The sequence below is a fragment of the Hakea prostrata genome, chromosome 11 (genome assembly GCF_041222555.1).
Source record: "Hakea prostrata isolate BN-2017 chromosome 11, UWA_Hpros_2, whole genome shotgun sequence".
Lineage (NCBI taxonomy): Eukaryota > Viridiplantae > Streptophyta > Magnoliopsida > Proteales > Proteaceae > Hakea > Hakea prostrata.
Window position 1 is genome coordinate 8,281,018 of NC_142610.1, and position 22,977 is coordinate 8,303,994.

Here is a 22,977-nt window from a genome sequence, read left to right on the forward strand (position 1 = left end):
GAGAAGTGGAGATAAGAGAGAAAATACAGGGAAAAATCTGTTGGCTCCCGCGTCTTCGTCAATGCGAGTTCATGATTTTAATTTGTGCAGAGATTTTATGCAAAACTCATAAATGCGAGATCATGATTTTAAACATGCACAGAGATTTTATGTAGAACTCACTATATCATTATTTTAATTTATTTTATGTACACTTCTTTCGAGGCATAACATATCATTCATGTTATATGTTAATATGTATTGTATTTACTCTTCCACCTACTCCTATCTACAAGCATTTAAAATTCATCTTCTTTTACCATGTCATTTCTCATTTGTGTCATTTAAAATTCATCTTCTTTGTGCAAAACTCATAAATGCGAGATCATGATTTTGAACATGCACAGAGATTTTATGCAAAACTCATAAATGCTGATTTTAATTTACCTCATGTACACTTCTTTTGAGTCTTAACATATCATTCACGTTATATGTTTATATGTATTGTATTTACTCTCCCACCTTGTCCTATTTACAAGCATTTAAAATTCATCTTCTTTTACTATGTCATGTCTCATTCAAAATTTATTTTCTCTACATTATTTTGTGTCATTTAAAATTCATCTTCTTTGTGCAGAACTCATCAATGCGAAATCATGATTTTAAACGTGCATAAAGATTTTATGTAGAACTCATAAATGTAAGATCATGATATAAACATGCACAGAGTACAGAACTCATAAATGCTGATTTTAATTTACTTCATGTACACTTCTTTCGAGGCTTAACATATCATTCACGTTATATGTTAATATGTTTGTATTTACTCTCCCACCTTGTCGAATCTATAAGCATTTAAAATTCATCTTCTATTACCATGTCATGTCTCATTCAAAATTTATCCTCTCTTACATAATTTTGTCATTTAAAATTCATCTTCTTTTAATTATATTTATATTTACAACCTCTATGGTTGACATAGCTTTCAAAATCAAACTAGGGGTTGAAAATAGATTTGAAAACTCTCGTATAGATTTTTGTGGAGGATCTCCCATATGGACTTTATCAACCTAAACAGTAAATCATCAGATCATATGGTTCTTTCTGTTTGCATGACTTGCCACACACATATTCTAAAGCAACAAGAGGAAGTAGGAGTAAGTGAAAGACAAAGTAGGCTGCTAATGACTAAATAACTCTATAGTAAAGACAATATTGCATATTCAACTTTGTATTACAACCAATTTACATGCAGCACAGCAGACATGAAAGTTTATTATTTTGAATTTTATATTGTCGTTAACGTTATTCAGTTTCTTCAAAGAAACCCTTAGCCTTAGAATTGTTTTCATCCCACTCAGGCAATTATTTGTACGGAAGACACGTCACTTGAAAAGACAATGATGTAATGTATTTCATAAGAGTTAAACAATATGTTAGAAGGAAAAAAACCCAGATTTTGGAAGTCACGAATGATCCAAATCCAAACATAATCCGTGTTTATATCCACCAGATACTCCTGCTCTTCAAGCTTTCCTGCCATTTCAAGGTGAGTCCCCTAACTTAGTATCTTTCTTTATAGATACTAAAACAGCTAAATGGAATGAGATCAAAGTTAGAGATTGGTGGTCAAATGATTTGGCAGAAAAAATTCTCAGCATTCCATTATTACTATCGAATTGTCAAGACAAAATTATGTGGGAGAAAACATTAACTGGCATTTTCACAGTTGCTTCAGCTTATAGTTTTTTTTGAAAAATCATAATCAAAGTCCTTCAATACCATGGCTTGTTTTATGGCACCTCCCAGTACCCCCCCCCAAGTCATTCACTTTGTTTGGAAAGCTCCCCACACCTGCTTTTTTATTTGAAAGAAGGTGTAGAATCAGTGATACTTGTTCACTCTGTTCACAAGATAGAGCAATTGTTAATCATATCTTCCTCCATTGTCACTTTGCCAAACAGGTATGATTAAAGCTCAGAATTTGTTGGTGGAATCGATCCACAAATCTTAGAGATCAAATTTCTCATTGGTTAAAATCAGCAAGAAGAAACAGTTCACAATTGGAGGAACTCATACAACACTTACTTATGTTGTGGCACATCTGGTTAGCTTTCAATAATGTTGTTTACTCTAGACTAGCAAGTAATCCACATCATATATGGAGATCTGCTCGATCAATAGCTGTAGAGCATTTAGCCCTTCATCAGCATAGCAGATCAAGAACAGAGTTCAAAAGCATCAAATGGGGAGAACTTCTTTTGCACTTCATTAAAATCAATGTTGATGGAGCTGTAATCAGCAAGGGTTTCAACAACTTCCAGGCTAGATTTGGTGGTATTGCTCATGATCACTTGGGTCACACTCTCTTCACCTTCTACTGTAAAGGAGGAAACTCACAAAAGCCATACAAATGGCAATTCGAGAAGGAATGAAGCTAGCTATCTCCCTTAATCTAAAGAAAGTAATTATTGAAGTGACAATGAAGCTGTTGTTAGTCTGATTAACAACAAATCAAAGACTCCACCTTAGAAGATCAATCATTACATACATGATATCTTCAATCTTTCCTCACTGTTTGATGTTTTAATTGTAAATCATACATATAGAGAAGGCAACTTTGTAGCTGATAGATTCTGCTGTTTCTTAGGCTTCTTCTTTTTCTTTCTCTCCCCCCCCCTTTTATTCTTTGGCTTTTGCATTTTGATGTAATCGGTACTTTGTATACCAGGGGCTTTTCTTTTAAATGAATTTAGTTCTTCAAAAAAAAAGAAGAAAAAAAGAAGAAGAAGAAGAAATAAAAAAACAACAAACAAACAAAAAGAAAAATCCAGTAATTATGAGGAGTTTATTTAAAAACAAATATGATTATATTTGAATATATTCAAACATCAATGTGAAAATATTACTTCTATCAAAAAAAATAATAATAATAAATAAAATAAAATTGTGAGATATCACCATGTGACCTGAATCCCATCTATTTACATTCTCCACTTTTTAAATGGAAGATTTGGGATTTGAGAATCATTAGCTCAGTTCTTCTGTTCTAAGCTTTAGATTAGACTTGAAAATTTTCTTCTAGTGACATGATTTCCTTAGACTTTGTTTGTGAGATTATTTTATTTTCTTACACTATCTATAATGTCATTTGTCATGATCATAATTTAACCCGTGTTTTACATTATTCTTCACAATGCTTTTGGCTCTATGGTGATACTTTAATGATTGAGCGGGCACAGCAAATAATAACTCCGACAGTAGAAGTCAAGATGACCACTTAATAAAATTAAAAGAATTACTTTTGAAGTAATAATCTAGGAAAAAAAAAAGGAAGAAAACATAGAAAAACACAACCGACGGGTCCATGGGCACTTTGATGCTTATTATAGATGAAGTTTAGAGATTTATCACGATCTGACCATGCATGGGTTGTTATGCATGTCGGGTTCAGCATTATGGTATAAGTTACAATTATTAAACATATTAATATGGAAGGGAAGGATTGGTGGTTATGGACACCATCTTCTGATGGAAGGCTCACTGTCCGCTCTGCTTATGATACTCTAGCACTTGAAGTTTATACTCCAAATAATGATGATTTTGGTGACGATTATTGGAAGGCAATTTGGAGATTATCTTTGCCACATAAGATATCCCATTTCCTATGGCTATTAAGTAAGGATCGGTAAAAAACAAAAAAAAAAACAGAGAGAGAACCGAGGAGAAGAAGAGGAAGGAAAAGCGAGAAAGAGCCGAACAAGCGGGGAGAGAAAGAAGACAAAAAGAAAAAAGAAAGGGGGAGGAAAAAAAAAAACGAAAGGGCAAAAAGAAAAAAAAACAAAGAGAAAGGCCACAAAAAAAAGACAAGGAAAAGAAAAAACCAGAAAAAAAAAAAAAAAGAGAGAAAAAAAAAAGGACAAGACACAGAAGAAAGAGAAAACAAAAAAAACCAAAACAAACCAAAGGCCAGAGATCCAAGAAAGAAAGGGAGACAAAGGGAGAGGCGAGGGCCCGCCAAGTGGAGGAAGCAGGACGAGAAGGGGCCGGATCCTACTTCAACCAAAAAAAAAAAAAAAAAAAATATTTTTTTGTGATTGTAATCTTTTTGAAGAATAATTTTTTTTTATTTAAATGAAAAGAAATGCAAATGGGAACCAAGATTTTGACTTCAACAATGAGATACCAGAACGGATCCCAGTGAATAAACAAGAAAGAAAGAAATTTTTGTTAATGGATCTACATTTGGGAAAAAATTTATATTTTCTTAAAATAAGAAGCATGTGGATTTTGTCATGAAGGAGTAAAACTGGAGTAAATAACACGGCAGAGGCTAAAATTCTTGACAACTTGTTATTATCTCTTAAATTATATGACACCCATACTCAAAATTATAAGTTACCTATATTTACATTTTCAATTAAGTGAAGATATAAAATAATCAAAATGACCTTATTAAAATATAATGACCAATCTATCTCCATTTTAATTTTCTTACAACCAATTCTTAGTGAGTGAAGAGATTCTTCCTTGAACTATCTTCTATCTACAACTCATCGCTCCCTACCTACGACCACCGCTGGAAATCGTTCCTGTCGAAAAACCCTCTCGTTGATTACAGCCCTATTTGGGCGATATACTGACTAATACGTCTTTTCAATGTGCTAACACTTCAGAGAATGAGAGCTTCTAATTTAGGGTTACCCCTTTTTTCTTTTTCCTTTTTGGTTTATTGCTTTCATCCTTCACTTTTAGCTCTCTTGCGATGATGAATTATGAATTTTTCACATGTCAGACTTCAGAGATGTTTAAAAAATCTATGAGAAGACAATTCATTCTTCTGAGCAAGAATCTATGAATTGATCCTGCCCTTATTTGAACAAAACTCAATCTGAATTAATTTTGAACTGTTAACCTGTCAACGATCTTGATATTTTTCCGATTCGATTTTTCTTCTTCCTTATCTGGATTTCGAAACCCTTGGTGTAAAAGATGTCAAGTGTAATGAAAGATGTTTGATTTCCCTGCTCGGTACCAAACCAGGACACTTCATATTCATTGTCATCCAGCAACTTGAGCTGGTTTCACTTGATCTATTCTAAACACAGATCAAGAAGCATTGTGTGTTTGAAGATGCTTCACACCTAATAGGAGAGAAACATTGGGAGCTAAACCAGAAGATACATCGAATGATCATAGATAGACCATTTATAAATGCACAAGAATACCAATTTTTATCAGCGATTGATTCCAATCAAATGTTCGTTGGTTTATTTGGAAAGCCACTATCACGCTCGCCGCCTCTGTGGGAGATGAATGAGAGAGAGGGTTTTCCGGTAGTGACGGTTTCCAGCGACGGTAGGGGAGGGGTGAGGTGTAGGTAGAAGACCACTAAGGATTGGCTGTCAGAAAATTAAAATGAAGGTTATACTATATAAGGGCATTTTGATTATTTTACACTTCTACGTAATTGAAAATATAACTGTAGGTAACTTGTAATTTTGAGTGTAGGTGCCATGTAATTTAAGAGGTAATAACGAGTGGTCAAGAATTTTATTCCCTTTATAATGAGTGCCGTATATTGTACTCTAATATTTTGTTTCCTTCACCTAAGAAAGGTGCAAAATATCGGTGAAACTCGCTGTTTTGCCCTCAATTGAAACCATGGAAACGGTGAATTTCGCCGATATCTCGGACGAAATTTGAGCGAATTTTTTTTTAAATCCAGCAATGATGTTAGGTGATTTTTTTCAAAATCCAGCAATGATGGTAGTCTGTCCCCGACTCACCTTTACCCAAAAGGCCAAAACCCATTTTCTCTCTCACTGTCTCTTTTTTTTTTTTCTCACTGTCTCACCTTTACCTAAAAAGTCAAAATCAACTTTATTCTATAAACCTAACGTTTATAGGTGTATTCATTTGTTTTTATCTTTAACCCTGCTCATTGGAAAATGAGCCTTATCTTTTTCTCGAGCAATTCAAGTTATTCGAAATGAACGGTGTAAACTTTCATCTTCTATCTATCCTTCAGTCGTCTTCCATCTCTCCGGCGACTGACTTTTGTTTCTTCTTTTGGTAAATTTGCTTATTTTCATATATACAAACCAGAAGAACTTATTGTTGAAAAAATGAAAATTTCCGTGGTCCTCTATCTAAGGAACTTCTGCCAAAGCCTAAGTTGTATTTCAAGGTTTCTTGGCAGCCATATTCACTTTCATCTCCGTTGCTGCACAGAGGAGCCCATTGCATCGAAGAAATAGAAGAGAGAAGGAGAAGAAAAGTACAAGAAAGAAGCGGCCTGTATTTTTCAACGGCGAAGCTCAAGTTAGGTGAAATATCGGCGATTTTTCGCCATTATTTGGCTGATTCGCCGGAAAAGCGCCTAGAATCAACGATTTTCCATCGACTTGGAGTAGATCTCGTTTTCGGCTGTTGTTTTGTTTCACCACTCACCGAAACGCCGGAAATTCGGCGATATTGTGTAACTTGTATATTTACGGCAAATGAATGGATGAAAATGCCCTTCAAGCTGCTAAACACATATGCATGTCTCCTATATAAGAGAATGACAAAAATGCCCATGCTATATAGAGATATTCTAACACACTCGTTTCCATTTAGTTCTATTAGGGATACCTTAGCCACCACTTCATCTCAAGCTTATGCGACTAGGGTTGCTTCCAAGAGTTCCACTGTTGTTAGAAATCCCACAACTAATCAAACACTAGTTATGAAGGAGGAGGTGTTAAAAGTGAGATTTAAGATGAAAACAAACTTTTCTTATTGCCTTTGTGCGCGAGACATAACAAAAGTGAGAGAAATGGAAGAAAAGAAAAAGACTTCCAAGTACAGAGGGCATTATAGAGTGTAGTAGGTGAGACAAGAAGTGGAACGTGAGGATAGAGAGAGAGGCTCTCACCTAGGGTGGTAGGTGAGGTATAGGTTTTAAAAAATGGGGATTGGGGTGAGTCATGAGTGGAGGAAGGAAAGAGGGAGGAGGTGACACACTGACACCTCCCACTTTCCCACCCACTTGCGTGGCTTTAAGAGAGGTAAGAGGAAAGAGAAATAGAGGAGAGGAGAGGAGAGGAGAGAGAAAAGTGGAGTGAAGAAAACGTTGCAGAAAATTTAAGAGGAGAGAGGCGAAATGGAGAGTCAAGGAGAGAGTTAATTTGAGAGTTTTCCTTTCTATGTGTAACTGGAGAATAAATACACAGGGAGAAGAAGTGATGAGCATAAGAGAGAGAAGAGACAAACGTGCAGATAGAGAGAAAATAGAGGTAAGAGAAAGGAAAGAGAGAGAATAGAGAGAATCTTAAAAGGTTGAAGGTTACTTGTGCATGGAAGTGAAGTGGTGATGGAAAAATTAGAGAGAGAGAAGACAGGTGAGAGAAGAAGTGAAGATGTAAGAAAGGGAGAAGAAGTCATTAGAGGAAGCAACAGGAGAGGTAGAGAGGAGAGAGAAAGAGGAACGTGTAGTTGCAGTTGCAGAACATTAAAGAAAAAAAGAGAAGAACAGAAGAAGGAGAGAGAAGGAGTGGAGAAAAAGTAGAGAGAAGAGAAGGACAAGAGAGGAGAGAGAGGAAGAAAAGGAAGAGGAGAGACAAAATGATATAAAAAAAGGGGGAATTTTCCTGTTGGCTCTCACTTATTCGAAATAGCCATTAGTTGTTCGAGATACAAGAGGAAGAGCGGATTTTAATGGAACCTAGGTCAAGACCCACATGCATGGAATTGGAACAGGTAAGTGATATTGACCAACCTATGTATGTTAAGTGGATGATTCCCTTTAGTAGAATGTAACATTCACATGATAACATAAAATCTATTTTATGTATTCGTTGATGCAATTTATGGAAAGTGCATGATATATGTCTTTGTGTATTGTGCAAGAATGCATGGGATTGGATGACAGCTCAATGACTTGATTGAACTGCTTGAATTAGAATGCTGATAGTATTCTTGAACTGTTAATCATGAATTTGAAATGATGCTCATGCTTATTAAATGTAGAATTATCATGCTCTCATATTTAAATGATTGAATTGCATGAACTATGTTCAGATGAGACTGAATGATGATTGAAATGAAAAAGATACATTGAGATAGACAGAGCATGGTAACGCAATGGTGGATTGAATATGAAAAGAGTAAAAGAAAAATAAATGAAAATGTAATGGTTTCTGTAAGTCCTGGTGCTTAATGTACCCAAATGGGAGAGCATGAAGCAAGACTAAAAAGTGAAAAGAGTGAGTGTGTGCCGATGGCAATCCACGAGGTGTACAAGGCCTTGTGCCTAGAAGCCACTTCGGTGGTGAAGAGAAATGTATATCCTCTGGATTTGCCTAGGCTCAAGACTATAATGTCAGATAACATAAATGAAAGGAAAATTGAAATGCATAATGTTATATGATTTTGATGTGATAATTGACGCATAATGAATTGCCTGACTTACTTACATGGTTGTCTATATTGCTTACTAGGCTGCAAAGCTCACTATTGAAAATGTTGACAGGTCCTCAGATACATGATAAGGGCAAGGGTGTTGCCACCTGACAGTACCTTTAAAGTTGAAGATGGAAACCTTTTTCTTTTTGTTGCAACTGATGTTGGTTTAACTGAACTGTGAATGTATATATTCCTTTGAGATCGTATGTACTTTACTAGACACTGTTGAAAGGTCAAATGTAAACATAACAGGACTTTAGACTGTGTACATATGTTTATGAGTCAAACTATCAAACATGTTATCTACTTTGCCCTTGAGAATGTTTAGTTTAGCATTTTGTCTTAGTAGTTATAAACAAGTTGATAAAGGAAGGAACCGTCACGTGCCCTAGTTAAATGTCCATAATGTGGGCCCCACCAAGCATGTGAAAACTAGGGTCGTGACAACTTAAGCCAGACGAACGACCATTTGACTAGACAGTCATCCATCTGGTCCTGACTTAACTTAAACGGCTAGTTTTTTAAACGGACATTTGTCTGGCAGACAGACAACCGTCTGGAGTAAAATTTCATTGAAATTTTATATCTGTTGGGAGGTTGGGCCAAGCAATTGTTGGACTTCTTTATAAGCCCAACCACCCCCATTTGAGGGGTTGAATCTTGCCAACAAAGCTATTACTCCCTCTTAAGTGAAAAAGCAACTACTAAAGTGATCTTGCATTGATTACTAACTTTCCAACTCCACTCAACTTTGAAGAAAATTCCAAAGTCATTAAGCAAACTCCTTAGAGTCAAGCTTGGAGTTATAGAAGATCATTGAGATTTCTTGTTGATGCATTACCTTTATTGAAGCATTCATTCATTGCATCACATTCACACAAGGGGTAAAGTATCACTCTCCTTGTTAGGTAATATCCAATACTTCTTATACTCATATTGATTGTGGTATTCTAGTCTAGGTTGATTAGAATTTGTTAGAGGGTGCTCTTGTCCTACTTAATAAACAAAGATTGTAAAGGGTACTCTTGCCCCATAACAAAGATTGTAAGGGTTTGATTCTCTACCCATTGTATTGAAAGAGATTCATTAGTTTAATACTCTCTTAAGGCTAAGAGAGGAGTGGACATAGACTTGTAAAGTTGAATCACTATAAATTCTTGTGTTGTAATTGCTTGATAGTGTCTAATTTCATTTAAATCATTAATTTACTTTGAAATTGCAATTAAACCGAGAATTTGGGATAATCCACTAGATACAACCTAATCACCCCCCCCCTCTAGGTTGTTTTAGCAGGTAAGAAAATAAATTTGCTTCTAATTATTAATATTCTTTAAATGGTGATGTGAGAATGTATGAGATGGATGAGATTAAATTGATTGAGTTTTTCTTTTATTTAAATTATTGTTTTGAAAATATATGAATGATATTAAATTAAATTTCTCCTTTTATTTTATGTTGCAAACTAGGGTTGTGGGCTCATCCATTGCCCTAGTAACCTTATGTGATTGCTTAGACTGTGATTGGGGATTGGGGAATGCCCTTTTGGCGTTTCTGTCATTGGACACAAGTGGATGTGGTATGGGACGCATTCTTATGGTGCCCTTGACATTTTCCCTGATTACCGGTTGACATACCTAGGGCATGTTTAAAAATGTTTGGCTAGATAAACTCATGAGTACTACTACCCTTTCGGCATGGGTATTGAAGCCGGTTAACCCGTGATGTTAGTGGTTGGGTCTTATGTACCAAATAGACCCACTATCATCATAGAGAGGTAGGGTTGCATATAATAGGTAAGGGCTCATGGGCGCTCAAGACCAGTAACCAACCCATGAGAGGACATGGAGAACATCCTGTCCATTATATGTGGATAATCGTTGGGTAAATGAATGGGATCCAACAGATGCCTCCCGTTGAGGATTCCATTCATAGGTGGAAAAAGACACTGAACCGAGTTGGTTGGTGCCATAGGGGAAGTATTCGGACCCTATGTAGTACGAGACCATATGACTTTGCATTGGGCCTAGGATTATCCTTGACACGCGCCAGATCCTATACCAATGGTGATGTGAGAGAGTAGTGATCTAATCCCCAACCATGGCTTGGTAGGACTTTACCCAACAACCGCAGAGAACCCAACATACATGCTTGAGTGTCGTGAGGGAAGAGTGACTAAGACTGCCTAAAGAAGACTGGTGTATGACTTAATGCGTGTCTACCATAAAGATTTCATGATAGAATTAGGAGCATAATATCATAACTATTCAGATATCATATTATTGTCATTAATTACATTATCGATATTCATGTTATATGTGTGGTATATAATCTTATGAATGAATGCATGATATATGATGTTGAGTTGACCTCATTGAGTTCTGTTGAACTCATTAAAATCTGTTGAACTCATTGAGTTCCGTTGAATTCATTCATTTTATATATCTTTTTCTATTAGATTATACTGCAGGTTATGAAGACTTCTTCCAAATGGAGGATTTGTTGCCGATATATCTTCGTGAATGAGTGACTGAAGAAGAAGTGGACGCAAATGGAGCTTCATGCCAGTGTCAAGACTATTCTTTTGGGTTGGATTCCATTAGAGAACTAGTTTAGTTTATTTTTCCGCTGCGAATAAAACTATCCTCTTTTCTTTTCAAAACTCTGATGTAATACTTTTATTTTGAAGTAATGGATAATTGTAACCATTATTTTAGTTTTGATAATTTATTACTTGAACTTGATTTATTCTTGTCAATTTAATTATGCTATATCATGTTTTGTATGGATTTGTCACTGAACCTAGATCTTGTGGTGTATCACCCCCACGAGCATTCGGGTATGACTGGATCCGGCTGGGTGGGGTGTGACATTTTGAATGGAGGGAACATGAAAAACTTTATTGAGAAAAACCAGAATGTTGTGTAGGGAGAGAAAAAGTACCAGTGTGAGTGATTGGCAAGCCTGTACTGTTACCTACCAGAACCTTATCCAAACCAGTGTAAGGTTGAGCTAGTTGAAGATTGTTAACGGCGTTGGTGATATGATGTGTAGCCCTAGAGTCAGGATACAAAGTGTTGTCTGTATAAGGTCCTCCAGAGAGTTCGAAAACATGCCCAGAGGGAGGAGCATTGGCTATACCTTGAATAGCATGATTGTAGCATTGATAACAATCACGAGCTTTATGGCCGTGACAATCACAAATCTGACAAGTAATGAGAGAGAATTGTTGTTGTTTGTAACCAGCAGTAGAGGGTGGAGTAGCAAGAAGTGGAGGACAGTAGCTAGAAGAACGTCCATGAAAAACTCTGCCTCTGTAGTGCGATCGACCTCAAAAGGGAGGACGATAATTGCGAGCATTGCCAGTCTGAGCCAGATTAGCCAAAGGTAAAGAGGAGTCATAGGCTAAATCATCCTTAAGACGAATTTCTTGAGTGAGTAACATTCCTTTTAACCCAACAAAAGTGACAGGGATGCCACAAGTTGTAATAGAAGCAACAAAGGCCAAATAATCAGGGTCCAATCCAATGAGAACATGAAGACAAATATCATCATCTGAAATAGTCTTATTGGCAACCACAAGTTGATCGATAGTATGCCTAATACGAAGAAGATAATCATGAATCGTACTATTACCTAGTTTCATGTTTTGTAATTGAAAGCAAAGTTGCATAATCTTTGCTGTAGTGGTGTGGCATAGATTGATTCAAGAAGAAGCCAGACTGCTCTGGTGGTAAAACATTGACCTATTTGAGCATGAACGAATTGTGTGAGCGAGACAATAAGCCAACACATGAGAAGTTAGTCTTGACAAATCCATGAATTGTAGGCATGATTCAGTTTGCATATAGGAATGGAATCTTCTTCAATGATTGTAGTTGCAGGAGGACAGACAGAGGAGCCATCCACAAGAGAAAATAAGTCATAAGTTTTCAAGAGAGGAACAAGTTGCGACCTCCATAGTAAGTGATTTCTGTCCGTGAGCTTGATGGTCAGTTGATTGTTGAGGGAGCAAAGCGATGTAGGGGGGAAGAAAAAACATGGTGCTCTAATGCCATGTTAGAAAAGGATAGTTGAATAGAGAAAGAGAGAAGAAGAGAGAAACGTTGAAGGAGAGAGAGAGAGAGAGAGAGAGAGAGAGAGAGAGAGAGAGAGAATTATTTCACATTAAATTTACAAGGAGTTAGTACAAGGCTTTATATAGAAATAGAGTCCTTCTTCCTCAGTGTTCTAGGACTCTTGAGTTATAGTATTTTGGTTTACATGAAGGTAGGTGTTTTAGATTACATAAAATATTGACTAGGGTTTTGTACCAATGAGTATCAAACTCTTCTTTGGGTTGACTAGAGTCTTTATGAGTACCAATTGTAGAGTTCTTCTTGAATGTAATAACTGGTGTTTAAACAGTTGTGGGACTTCCAAAGTAGTGGAACTTTTGGAAGCCTTGAATATAGTAACTAGTGTTTGATCAGTCGTGGGACTTCTAACACCAATGAAACTCTTGGAAGCAACCCTAGCCGTATAAACTTGAGATGAAGTGGCGGCTAGGGTATCCCTAATAAAACTAAATGGAAATGAGTGTGTTAGAATATATCTATATAATAGGGGCATTTTTATCATTCTCTTATATAGGAGACATGCATATGTGTTTAGCGTTGCTTAAAGGGCATTTTTGTCCTTTGATTTGCTATAAATATACAAGGTATGCAATATCGCCGAAATTTGGTGAAATATCTCAGAATTTCCGGCATTTCGATGAGTGGCGAAATGAGATCTGCTCCAAGTTGCTAGAAAATCGCTGATTTCCGGCGCTTTTCTTGCAAATCAGCGAAATAATGGCAAAAAATCGCCGATATATCACCGAACCTAAGCTTCGCCCGTTAAAAAATAGTGGCCGCTGCTGCTTTGTACTTTTCTTCTCCTTCTCTCTTCTATTTCTCTAATGCAATGGGCTCCTCTGTGCAGCAACGGAGGCGAAGGAGAATCTGGCTACCAAGAAACCTTGAAATACAACTTAGGCTTTGGCAGAAGTTCCTTTGGTAGAGGACCACGAAAAATTTCGTTTCTCCAACAATAAGTTCTTCTGGTTTGTATATATGAAAAGAAGCAAATTTACCGAAGAAAAAAAATCAGTCACTGGAGAGATGGAAGATGATTTCGAATAACTTGAACTACGCAAGAAAAAGATAAGGCTCAATTTCCAATAAGCATGGTTAAAGATAAAAACAAATGAATACATTTATACACGTTAGGTTGATAGATAAAGCTGATTTTGACTTTTTGGGTAAAGGTGAGATCGTGAGAGATAAAGTGGGTTTTGGCCTTTTGGGTAAAGGTGAGTCAGGTGACAGACTGACATCATTGCTGGATTTTGAAAAAATCACTTGATATCATTGCTGGATTTTAAAAAAATTTTGCTCGAAATTTCGTCCGAGACAATGGCGAAATTCACAGTTTCGATGGTTTCGATAGAGGGCGAAACGTTAAGTTTCACTGATATTTCGCACCTTTCTTAGGTGAAGGAAACAAAATATTAGAGTAAATTATACGACACTCATTATAAAGAGAGTAAAATTCTTGACCACTCGTTATTACCTCTTAAATTATATGGCACCTACACTCAAAATTACTAGTTACCCACAGTTATATTTTCAGTTACGTAGAAGTGTAAAATAAGCAAAATGCCCTTATTATAGTATAATGACCAATCTACCTTCATTTTAATTTTCTCACAACCAATCCTTAATGGTCTTCTACCTACACCTCACCCCTCCCCTACCATCGCTGGAAATCATCCCTGCCGGAAAACCCTCTCTCTCTTGTTCATCTCCCACAGAGGCGGTGAGCGTGACGGTGGCTTTCCAAAAAAAACCAACAAACATTTGATTGGAATCAACCGTTGATAAATATTGGTATTCCTGTGCATTTATAAATGGTCTATCTATGATCATTCGATGTATCTTCTGGTTTAGCTCCCAATGTTTCTATCCTATTAGGTGTGAAGCATCTTCAAATACACAATGCTTCTTGATCTGTGTTTGGAAAAGATCATGTGATACCAGCTCAAGTTGCAGGATGACAGTGGATATGGTTTGAGTCACTAAGTGTCTCGGTTTGGTACCGAGCAGGGAAATCAAACATCTTTCGTTACACTTGACATCTTTTACACCAAGGGTTTCGAAATCCAGATAAGGAAGAAGAAAAGAATCAGAAAAATATCCAGATCGTTGACAGGTTAATAGTTCAAAACTAATTCAGATTGAGTTTTGTTTTAATAAGGATAGGATCAGTTCATTAGATTCTTGCTCAGAAGAATGAATTGTCTTCTCATAGACTTTTTAAACATCTTTGAAGTCTGACATGTGAATAATTCATAATTCATCACCGCAAGAGAGCAAAAAGTGAAGTACGAAAGCAATAAACCAGAAAGGAAAGAGAAAAAAGGCTAACCCTAAATTGGGAGCTCTCATTCTTTGAATAATGTCAGCACATTGGAAAGACATATCAATATATCGCCCAAATAGGGTTGTAATCAATGAGAGGGTTTTTTCGGCAGAACTGTTTCCAGCGGTGGTCGTAGGCAGGGAAGGGATGAGACGTATGTAGAAGATGGTTAAAGGAGGAATCCCTTCACCCACTAAGGGTTGATTGTGACAAAATCCACATGCATCATATTTTAAGGAAATATAATATTTTCCCCCAAATATAGACCTATTAACAAAAATTTCTTTCTTTCTTGTTTATCACTAGGATCCGTTGTGGTATCTCATTGTTGAAGTCAAATCTTGGTTCTTTTTTGCTTCTTTTCATTTAATTAAAATAATATTATTCTTCAAAAAGATTACAATAAAAAAATATATGTTTAATAATTGTAACTTATACCATAATGCCTTGACATGCATAGCAACCATGCATGAGTCCGGATCAGCTGCCTGACGGGGAGCACATGGGCTCCACTATTTTGTGTGGTCGGAAATCCGTCGGGGAGCACTCTATGCTACCCTGACGGGGTGAGGATCCAGATTCCCCATGCATGGTCAAATTGTGATAAATCTCTAAACTTGATTTCAAATAAGCATCAAAGTGTCCATGGACCTGTTCGGTTGTGTTTTTCTATGTTTTTTTCCTTTTTTTCCCTAGATTATTACTTAAAAAGTAATTTTTCAATTTTATTAAGTTGTCATCTTGACTTCAATTGTCGGTTTTATTATTTTTCGTGCCTGCTCAATCATTAAGTATAATCATAGAGCCAAAAGCATTGGGATGAATAATGTGAAACCGGAGTTAAATTATGATCATACAAATGACATTGACAATGACAAATGACATTATAGTTAGTTTTAGAAAATAAAATAATCTCGCAAAAAAAGTTAGAGAAATCATCATCAACTCTAAAAAAATAATCAAAATATTTACACAAAAATATCTTAATTCTATTTTTATTAATTTTCTATCAGATAATTTTATTTGGTGTCTCACTTAGAAGAAAATTTCCAGTCTAATCTAAAGCTTAAAAGAGAAGAACTGAACTAATGATTCTCAAATCCCAAATCTTCTAGAACTAATGATTCTCAAATCCCAAATCTTCTATTTAAAATAGAATGTAAATTGAATATATTCAAATATAACCATATTTATTTTTAAATAAAACTCCTGATAAGTATTGGATATGGACAAGGATTATGTTTGAATTTGGATCATTCATGACTTCGAAAGTCTGGGTGTTGGCAACTATGGCTATCAAGAAGGTCATCGAAGGTCATCGAGCGGGGCTAGCAGCCTTGATTTGTTGGCAACTATGGCTATCGAATGCATTATCTTCCAAGCTCCCAAGATTTTTCAAGTGACGTGTCTTCCGTACTTCTTCTCGCCCTTCATAGCAATGGAAGCAAAGAATGCAAATACAGCATTGGCTCCCTCCTGAGATGTCTAGTGTTCTAGAAACAACTCCAAGGCCAAGGCTTCTTTGAAGAAACTGGAATAACGTCAACAACAATATGAACTTCAAATTTTCTTCACTAGAGACCCACCCAACTGATAACATATGGGGTTTCAAAAGCATTTAGTTCAACGAGGCAGGCTTAGTTTTGTCTGGACCCAAAGGCAGCTGTAGGATTCCACTCTGCTCTCCACTTTTTGTGATCATTTTTTGTTAAACACTAAAATTTGTGTTAATTGAAAGACAAATAAGTATTAATGATAACAAAGGTGGAACATTCCATCAAGACCGAACTAAAGAGAACCTAGAAGCTCCTTTAGCATGAAAATTTGCAAACAAATTACCTTCCCTAGTAATGTAATGGAAAAAAACATGCTGAAAATAGGAGGACAATTCTTTTTGTGACCAGAAAGAGTCTAATAGCTGTCTGTGACAATTTGGTTTGTGTGGTGGGATTTCTATACAGGGCGGCTTATGTTGTAATCAAACAAGGTATCAAAACAATAGATTCACTTGTCAAAACACTCAGCTTATGCAAAAGCCTTCAATGTTCTTTAATATATTAAAAATATAAAATTTGAAGTACTAATTTTTATCTGGAAAAATAAGAACAAAGTAAATAAAGTTCAAATTTCTTTTAACTTTGTTTACCAAAAAAAAAAAATTTCTTTTAACTTTTAAAATTATTTAATTTTACAATAAATTACACCAACACTTTAAAATGGAAGCGTTATTGCACTGACACCTTATTTTATGTTTAAAAAATACAGAGACCTCAAAATTAAATTTTTATTGGTAAATTTTTTCATTAAAAACTATTAATTACTGTTTATTTTATTTCAATTCAAAAAAATATCTTTATAATAAATAGTGACTTAATAGTTTTCAGTGTCAAATTGAACTAATATATTCAATAAAAATTTAATTTTAGAGTATTTGTATTTTAAAAAAATAAAATGGGATGTTAATGCTTTAAAACCTCCATAGGTAATACTCAATTTACGCTTAAGTTTATCTTAATGACTTGAGAATACTGATGCATGAGTAGTCAAGTCAAGCCCTCGGAAAAGAAAGAGGATAACATTCTTCTCTCCTCCTTTATTGAAGCCTTGAATTCATGCATCCATCCATAAATAACATAGCTGGCACATTGAAGTAAGATGAGAACTCAAGGAACTGATACAATCAACTGGGAAAGAAGCTCAACCATGAATACTCCTCTCCTGAGGTTGCTTCCCTTCTTCTTCACCTTCTTGTTATGGCAAGATGTGGCAACGTCAAGTATGCCACGGAAAAAGCCCAATTGCACTTCTACTTGTGGTGATATTCTGGTTCCCTACCCCTTTGGCTTATCGGGAGATGATGAAGCTTGTTTTTACAATTCAGATTTTAAAGTATTCTGCAACCACAGCTCCAAGCCTCCAAAAGTGATAATGGGCAAAAACATGGAGTTAATCAGTATGTCATTTGAAGGGCAAGTGACTCTACTCTCTAGTGTAAGTTTCGACTGCTACGACAAGCTTGGTAACTCCACTATTTGGAGCGAAATTGCTTTCACATCTACCAACGACAGCTTCTTCACTGTCTCAGACACTGAGAACAAGTTCACAGCTCTGGGTTGCGACACAAATGCAACAATCACCGGTTACAATGGCCGGTCATTTATGAGTGGGTGTAACATGCTGTGCGTCAATAAGACAGACGTGATCAATGGCTCTTGCTCCGGCATAGGTTGTTGTCAGACCTCAGTTCCAAAGGGCTTTGCAAGCTTCAATTTGACCGTTGACAGTTATCAGGATCACAAAGGGATCTTTGATTTCAATCCCTGCAGCTATGGTTTCATCGTTCAAACTGACTGGTTCAAATTCACAACCGCATATCTCTCCAACTTCACTTCTAAATATATAAAAAATGGTGTGCCACGTGTTCCTGTTGTCTATGACTGGGCAATTGAACTGAAGACTTGTGAACAAGCTGTGAAAAACCAGACTGCCTATGCATGCGTCGGAAATAGAAGTGAGTGTGTTGTCTCGAAGAATGGCATTGGCTACAACTGTGCTTGTTCTAAAGGTTATTCGGGAAACCCCTATCTTCAAGACGGATGCCAAGGTAAGCCATCCATATAAACCTCTCATATCTCTCTAATCACTTCTTTGTGGTGAAAACTAATTGTCATCCTGTAAAATGTTTCAGGGCTCACTTTCATGGCCTAAATATATCTGGGTAGTCGTTTTTTCACGTTGGTCTTTGCCAATTAGGCTATGGGTTCCTTCAGAATTTCAAGTTCTTCCAAATGACTGGTTGTGGGCTCCAAATTGTTTGGAGGTCTTATCTTGCTGATTTAGACTTTTTGGTTATAAGGGCATTTTGGTCGTTTTGTTTAAATAGAGTTTTCACCTTTTCTACCCTAATAAGTCTCTAAAAGCGAGTTGAGAAGAGTAGAAAATGACTAGTAGCCTCTGTTTTTCTTCTTTATAGTGATACACCATCTCTGTTCAACGATGGATGTAACCTTCATATGAGCCACGTAAATCTCTTTTTAATGTGCTTTTAACTTGTTTTTTCTAACCAACTATACAGTGTTTGGTAAATAGCTGAACACTAACGGACAATCTTGTTTGCTGTTATATATTGTTGGTGCTGCATTGAATCTGATGATGATGATCATGAAGATGTGGATGAATGTAAGGTTGCAAGTATTCATAACTGCAGTGAGAATGCTAAATGTAAGAACAGTGTTGGAGGCTACAAGTGCTACTGTCCATTGGGCTATTATGGTGATGGTTGGAAAAGTGGATCTTCTCTTTATGGTGCACAAAGAAAAGGAAGCGGGTGTAAGAATAGCAATATCATACCCATTATTGCAGGTATCTATCTTTTATCTCTCCAATATCATCCATCAGTGCATCTACCTATCTTTTGCTTCTTTGTTAAAAGAAGTTATCTATTTCCATCCCAAATTTCTTTCTGTCTACATCTTTATATCTTGAGCAAATTACATATATATGCCCTCAAGTCGTGGAAAACTACACCTATTATTATTCAAATTTGAGATTACACTAGGTACCCCTAACCCTGGCTTTATTAGTTGTCAAGAGAGAATGATAATTTATCATCTTTTCTTTTTTTAGTAAAAGGGAGTTTCTATAGGGGACTATTATATATTCCCATCAAGAAGAGTGACTGTATGATTTCTTCACTAAAAATTGTTGGTCATTGAAAATTGAGCCAGCCCTTTGGTGGTCCAATTTTTTTATGTTCTACTCTTTTACATCCTACCCGCTCACTCCCGACCTCAGTCACTGCCATAGAAAGAGGGTTAAAATGGGTATTCAAGTCATGGTCAAACATGAGTTGAGGGACTTCGCCATTAGGATGTATAGTAAGGAACAACAAAAAGGACTGGAATAACTCCAAACTCTAACCAAATAATCATACGGAAGGGGGGTTGGCAACAAATCGAGAATGTAAAATAGAGAAAACACACATGTATGAGATAAGATTTACATGATTCACCTCAAGGCTACATCCATAGCAAAGTCTTGTGATGGTTTCACTATAATTGGAAGAAGAAATGACACAATGAATAAAAAATTAAGTGGGTAAAAGAAACTTGCTGCAATATAAACCTAAAATCCTTTATATCCATTTAGCCATAGTGGTGGAACTACCCGTCCTAAAAAGAGAGGGTTAAAGTGGATACTCAAGTTGGTCAAATATAGGTCAAGGAATTTTGCCATAAGATGTACACAAAGGAACAACAATAAAGTACTAGAATAATTCCAAACTGTGACAAAACACTCTTACTTATAGGTCAACATGATGAGAATTAAAAATGGAAATGCACATGTAGAAGACAAGAATAACATGAATCACCCAGATGCTATGTCTAGAGCAAAGCTATGCAATGCTCGCTTTGAAGCTGAAGAAATCAAAATACAGCTCTAAGATGTTTGTCCACCATATCTCAAATGCCAAGAGTTGCATTTGTAACATAGAAGTGAAAAACCCTAATCTTGCTCCTAATACTCCCCTTCCCCACCTACAATATTTAATAAAAAATAAAAATAAAAATAAAAATATCCTAGGAACACCTCTAAATAATGTGGGCCTTGAACAAAAAAAATAAAAAACAAACTACAGTAAACCCTTTTTTTAATGATCAAATTACGTATTACCCTCCAAACACACCGTACATCATTGTTTGCTACTTTGGGGTAGTATATGCAATCTGATCTTAAATCTTATATGTTTACAATTCGGCATCTAAAAGAGTATGAGTTTTTTTGGAGTCAAATTGGATCTTTCCAATTGGAATCTCCAGGCTAGATTGGGATCTTCAACAACCCCTCCCCCTCGCCCCTTCTCACCCTCTCTTTCTCTCTACTTTGGAGGTCAAGTGGTAACCATGAATGCATACACATTTTTTTTCTACTCTTAGCCACCAAATTAAGGTGCAAAAGATCAACATCTATTTTCTAATTTTTGCAGGAGTCAGCGTATGCACCATTGGTCTACCTTGCTTCATTTTGTTGATATATTGGGCAATTAAGAAAAGACGTCTGCTTAAATTCTTCAAACAAAATGGAGGTATGTTGTTACAACAACAAATAGCTTCATACAAAGGGGTCAAAGATATTGCCAAGATTTTCACTATAAAAGAGCTGAAGAGGGCAACCAAGAACTTTGATCGGAATCAAATACTCGGCGAAGGAGGATTTGGCATAGTATATCGGGGAATCTTACCTGGCGAAAAAATTGTTGCCATTAAGAAATCCAAAATTATGGATCAAACCCAGATTATACAGTTTATAAATGAGGTTGACATCCTCTCTCAGATCAATCACAGGCATGTGGTGAAACTCTTGGGTTGTTGCCTAGAGACAAAAGTTCCTTTGTTAGTTTATGAGTTCATCTCCAATGGAACCCTCTACCAATTGATCCATGGTGAGAAAAAAGCATCAGCTACTTTTTCATGGGAGAATCGATTAAGAATTGCAGCAGAAACTGCAGATGCATTGGCTTATCTGCACTATTCTCATTCGGTTCCTATCTATCATAGGGATGTAAAGTCTTCTAATATACTACTGGATGATAAATACAATGCTAAAGTATCTGACTTTGGAGCTTCAAGATTGGTTCCTTTGGATCAAACTCAAAAGACAACAGAAATTCAAGGGACCTATGGATACTTAGACCCAGAATGTTGGCCTACTGGCCAACTAACTGATAAAAGTGATGTTTATAGCTTTGGAGTTGTTCTAGCAGAGCTTTTAACCGGGAAAAATCCAATCTTTTTGGATGGATCCGGGGAATGGATGGTTCTTGCAAGGGTTTTTACATCCTCAGTTAAAAATGGGAATCTCTTTCATATTCTTGATGATGGAATAAAAGATGATGATGGGAATAGCCAACAGTTTTTGATAGTTGCTGAGATTGCAAGAAACTGCCTCGAAGATAGAAGGGAAGATAGGCCTACAATGAAGGAAGTTGCAAAGGAACTTGATTCTTTGAAGATGATTTATGAGCAACAAACATCACAACATATTTTGGAAGAGACTGACATTTCTCTAGGTGGACAGTCCACGAGTCTCTTTTGATCCAGCTCTTGAAATGGATAATTAGAAATAGCTTCGTTCATTATGATACTTGTGAAAATGATAATGGTAATGCATGTTCTATGTTTGTGAGTTTGTTTGAAATGACTGGATCTATCTTTATTTTATGATGTGATATAGTAATCATGTGAGAATTAGTCATAGTTTGGAAGCTTCAACATATGGTTTTCGTTGAGATTTTATCTAGGCTATGTATTCTAGTGGTTATGTACCTTGTGAGAATTTTACCATTGCATTTTCTGCCCTTAGCTATACATTGATTGCTGATCTATTACAACAATATCTTTATCAAAAAATAAAATTATAGCTATATAGTATGATTATCTATGATGTATGATGTATAGGCTACGCTATTAAGAAGCATCATATAGATAAATTCAGTATTACAAAAATGAGGATGTTAAAAAAGATGACTCACAAAATTAGGATGGATAAAGTAAAGAATGTTTATATTGGAGCTTGTCCTAGAGTAGCTCTGATAAATGATAAGTTATTAAAAAGTCATTCAAGGTGGCATGCAAACCCATGTTCAATGGAAGTCTTTAAATGCCCTTGTATTGGGGATTGGCTTAATCCAAATCAATGGAACTAAAGACCTAAGTAGCAGAGTTGGAGCAACCTTAGAAGAATTGGTGAGAAATGATATGCATGGCTTAGCCTTAATAGAGACCTTTAAAACGTCACTATAGGGAGGAGTGACTTAATCTAGATTGAATGAACCAAAATGCTAGAGGTAGTCATAAAATAACCTTAAAGATGTAGTGAGAAATGATATGCATGGCTTAGGCCTTGTATCTAAAATGGAGATCTTTAAGTGTCCATATAGGAAGTAGTAGCTTAATTTAGATTGGAGGAATCAGAAAGGTAGGAAGTCCCAAAAGAACAAGTTGGAGATCGTGGTCGAGGAAAGATGTCTCCCATGGCTTTCCAGCCCTTGGATCTAGTATGGTCTTGATTAGAGCTGATTGGAAGACTAGGATCCATGTTGCCAACCCC

At 36.1% G+C, this 22,977-nt stretch overlaps 1 protein-coding gene and 2 non-coding genes across 3 annotated transcripts; 2 read left to right on the top strand and 1 right to left on the bottom strand.

Moving 5' to 3' along the window:
* Positions 1-4,736: 4,736 nt before the first annotated feature.
* LOC148999901 (small nucleolar RNA R64/Z200 family) lies at positions 4,737-4,830 on the top strand. The gene has a single exon (XR_016170902.1). It is a non-coding gene; the product is annotated as a small nucleolar RNA R64/Z200 family (small nucleolar RNA).
* A 9,893-nt stretch (positions 4,831-14,723) lies between these two features.
* On the bottom strand, positions 14,724-14,817 carry LOC148999902 (small nucleolar RNA R64/Z200 family). Its single transcript, XR_016170903.1, has one exon. It is a non-coding gene; the product is annotated as a small nucleolar RNA R64/Z200 family (small nucleolar RNA).
* A 2,754-nt stretch (positions 14,818-17,571) lies between these two features.
* LOC148999903 (wall-associated receptor kinase 2-like) lies at positions 17,572-22,035 on the top strand. Its single transcript, XM_089140501.1, has 3 exons — positions 17,572-18,472; positions 19,036-19,230; positions 20,855-22,035. The coding sequence occupies exons 1-3, from the start codon at positions 17,572-17,574 to the stop codon at positions 21,961-21,963; spliced, it is 2,205 nt and encodes a 734-aa protein (XP_088996627.1). The 3' UTR covers positions 21,964-22,035.
* The last annotated feature ends 942 nt before the right edge of the window (positions 22,036-22,977 follow it).

Excerpts from the sequence above, each read along its gene's own strand:
- LOC148999903 (XM_089140501.1), top strand. The coding sequence starts at position 17,572 with ATGAATACTCCTCTCCTGAGGTTGCTTCCCTTCTTCTTCACCTTCTTG. Across the intron at positions 18,473-19,035 it reads TCTTCAAGACGGATGCCAAG|ATGTGGATGAATGTAAGGTT; the intron begins GTAAGCCATCCA and ends ATGATCATGAAG. Across the intron at positions 19,231-20,854 it reads TATCATACCCATTATTGCAG|GAGTCAGCGTATGCACCATT; the intron begins GTATCTATCTTT and ends TAATTTTTGCAG.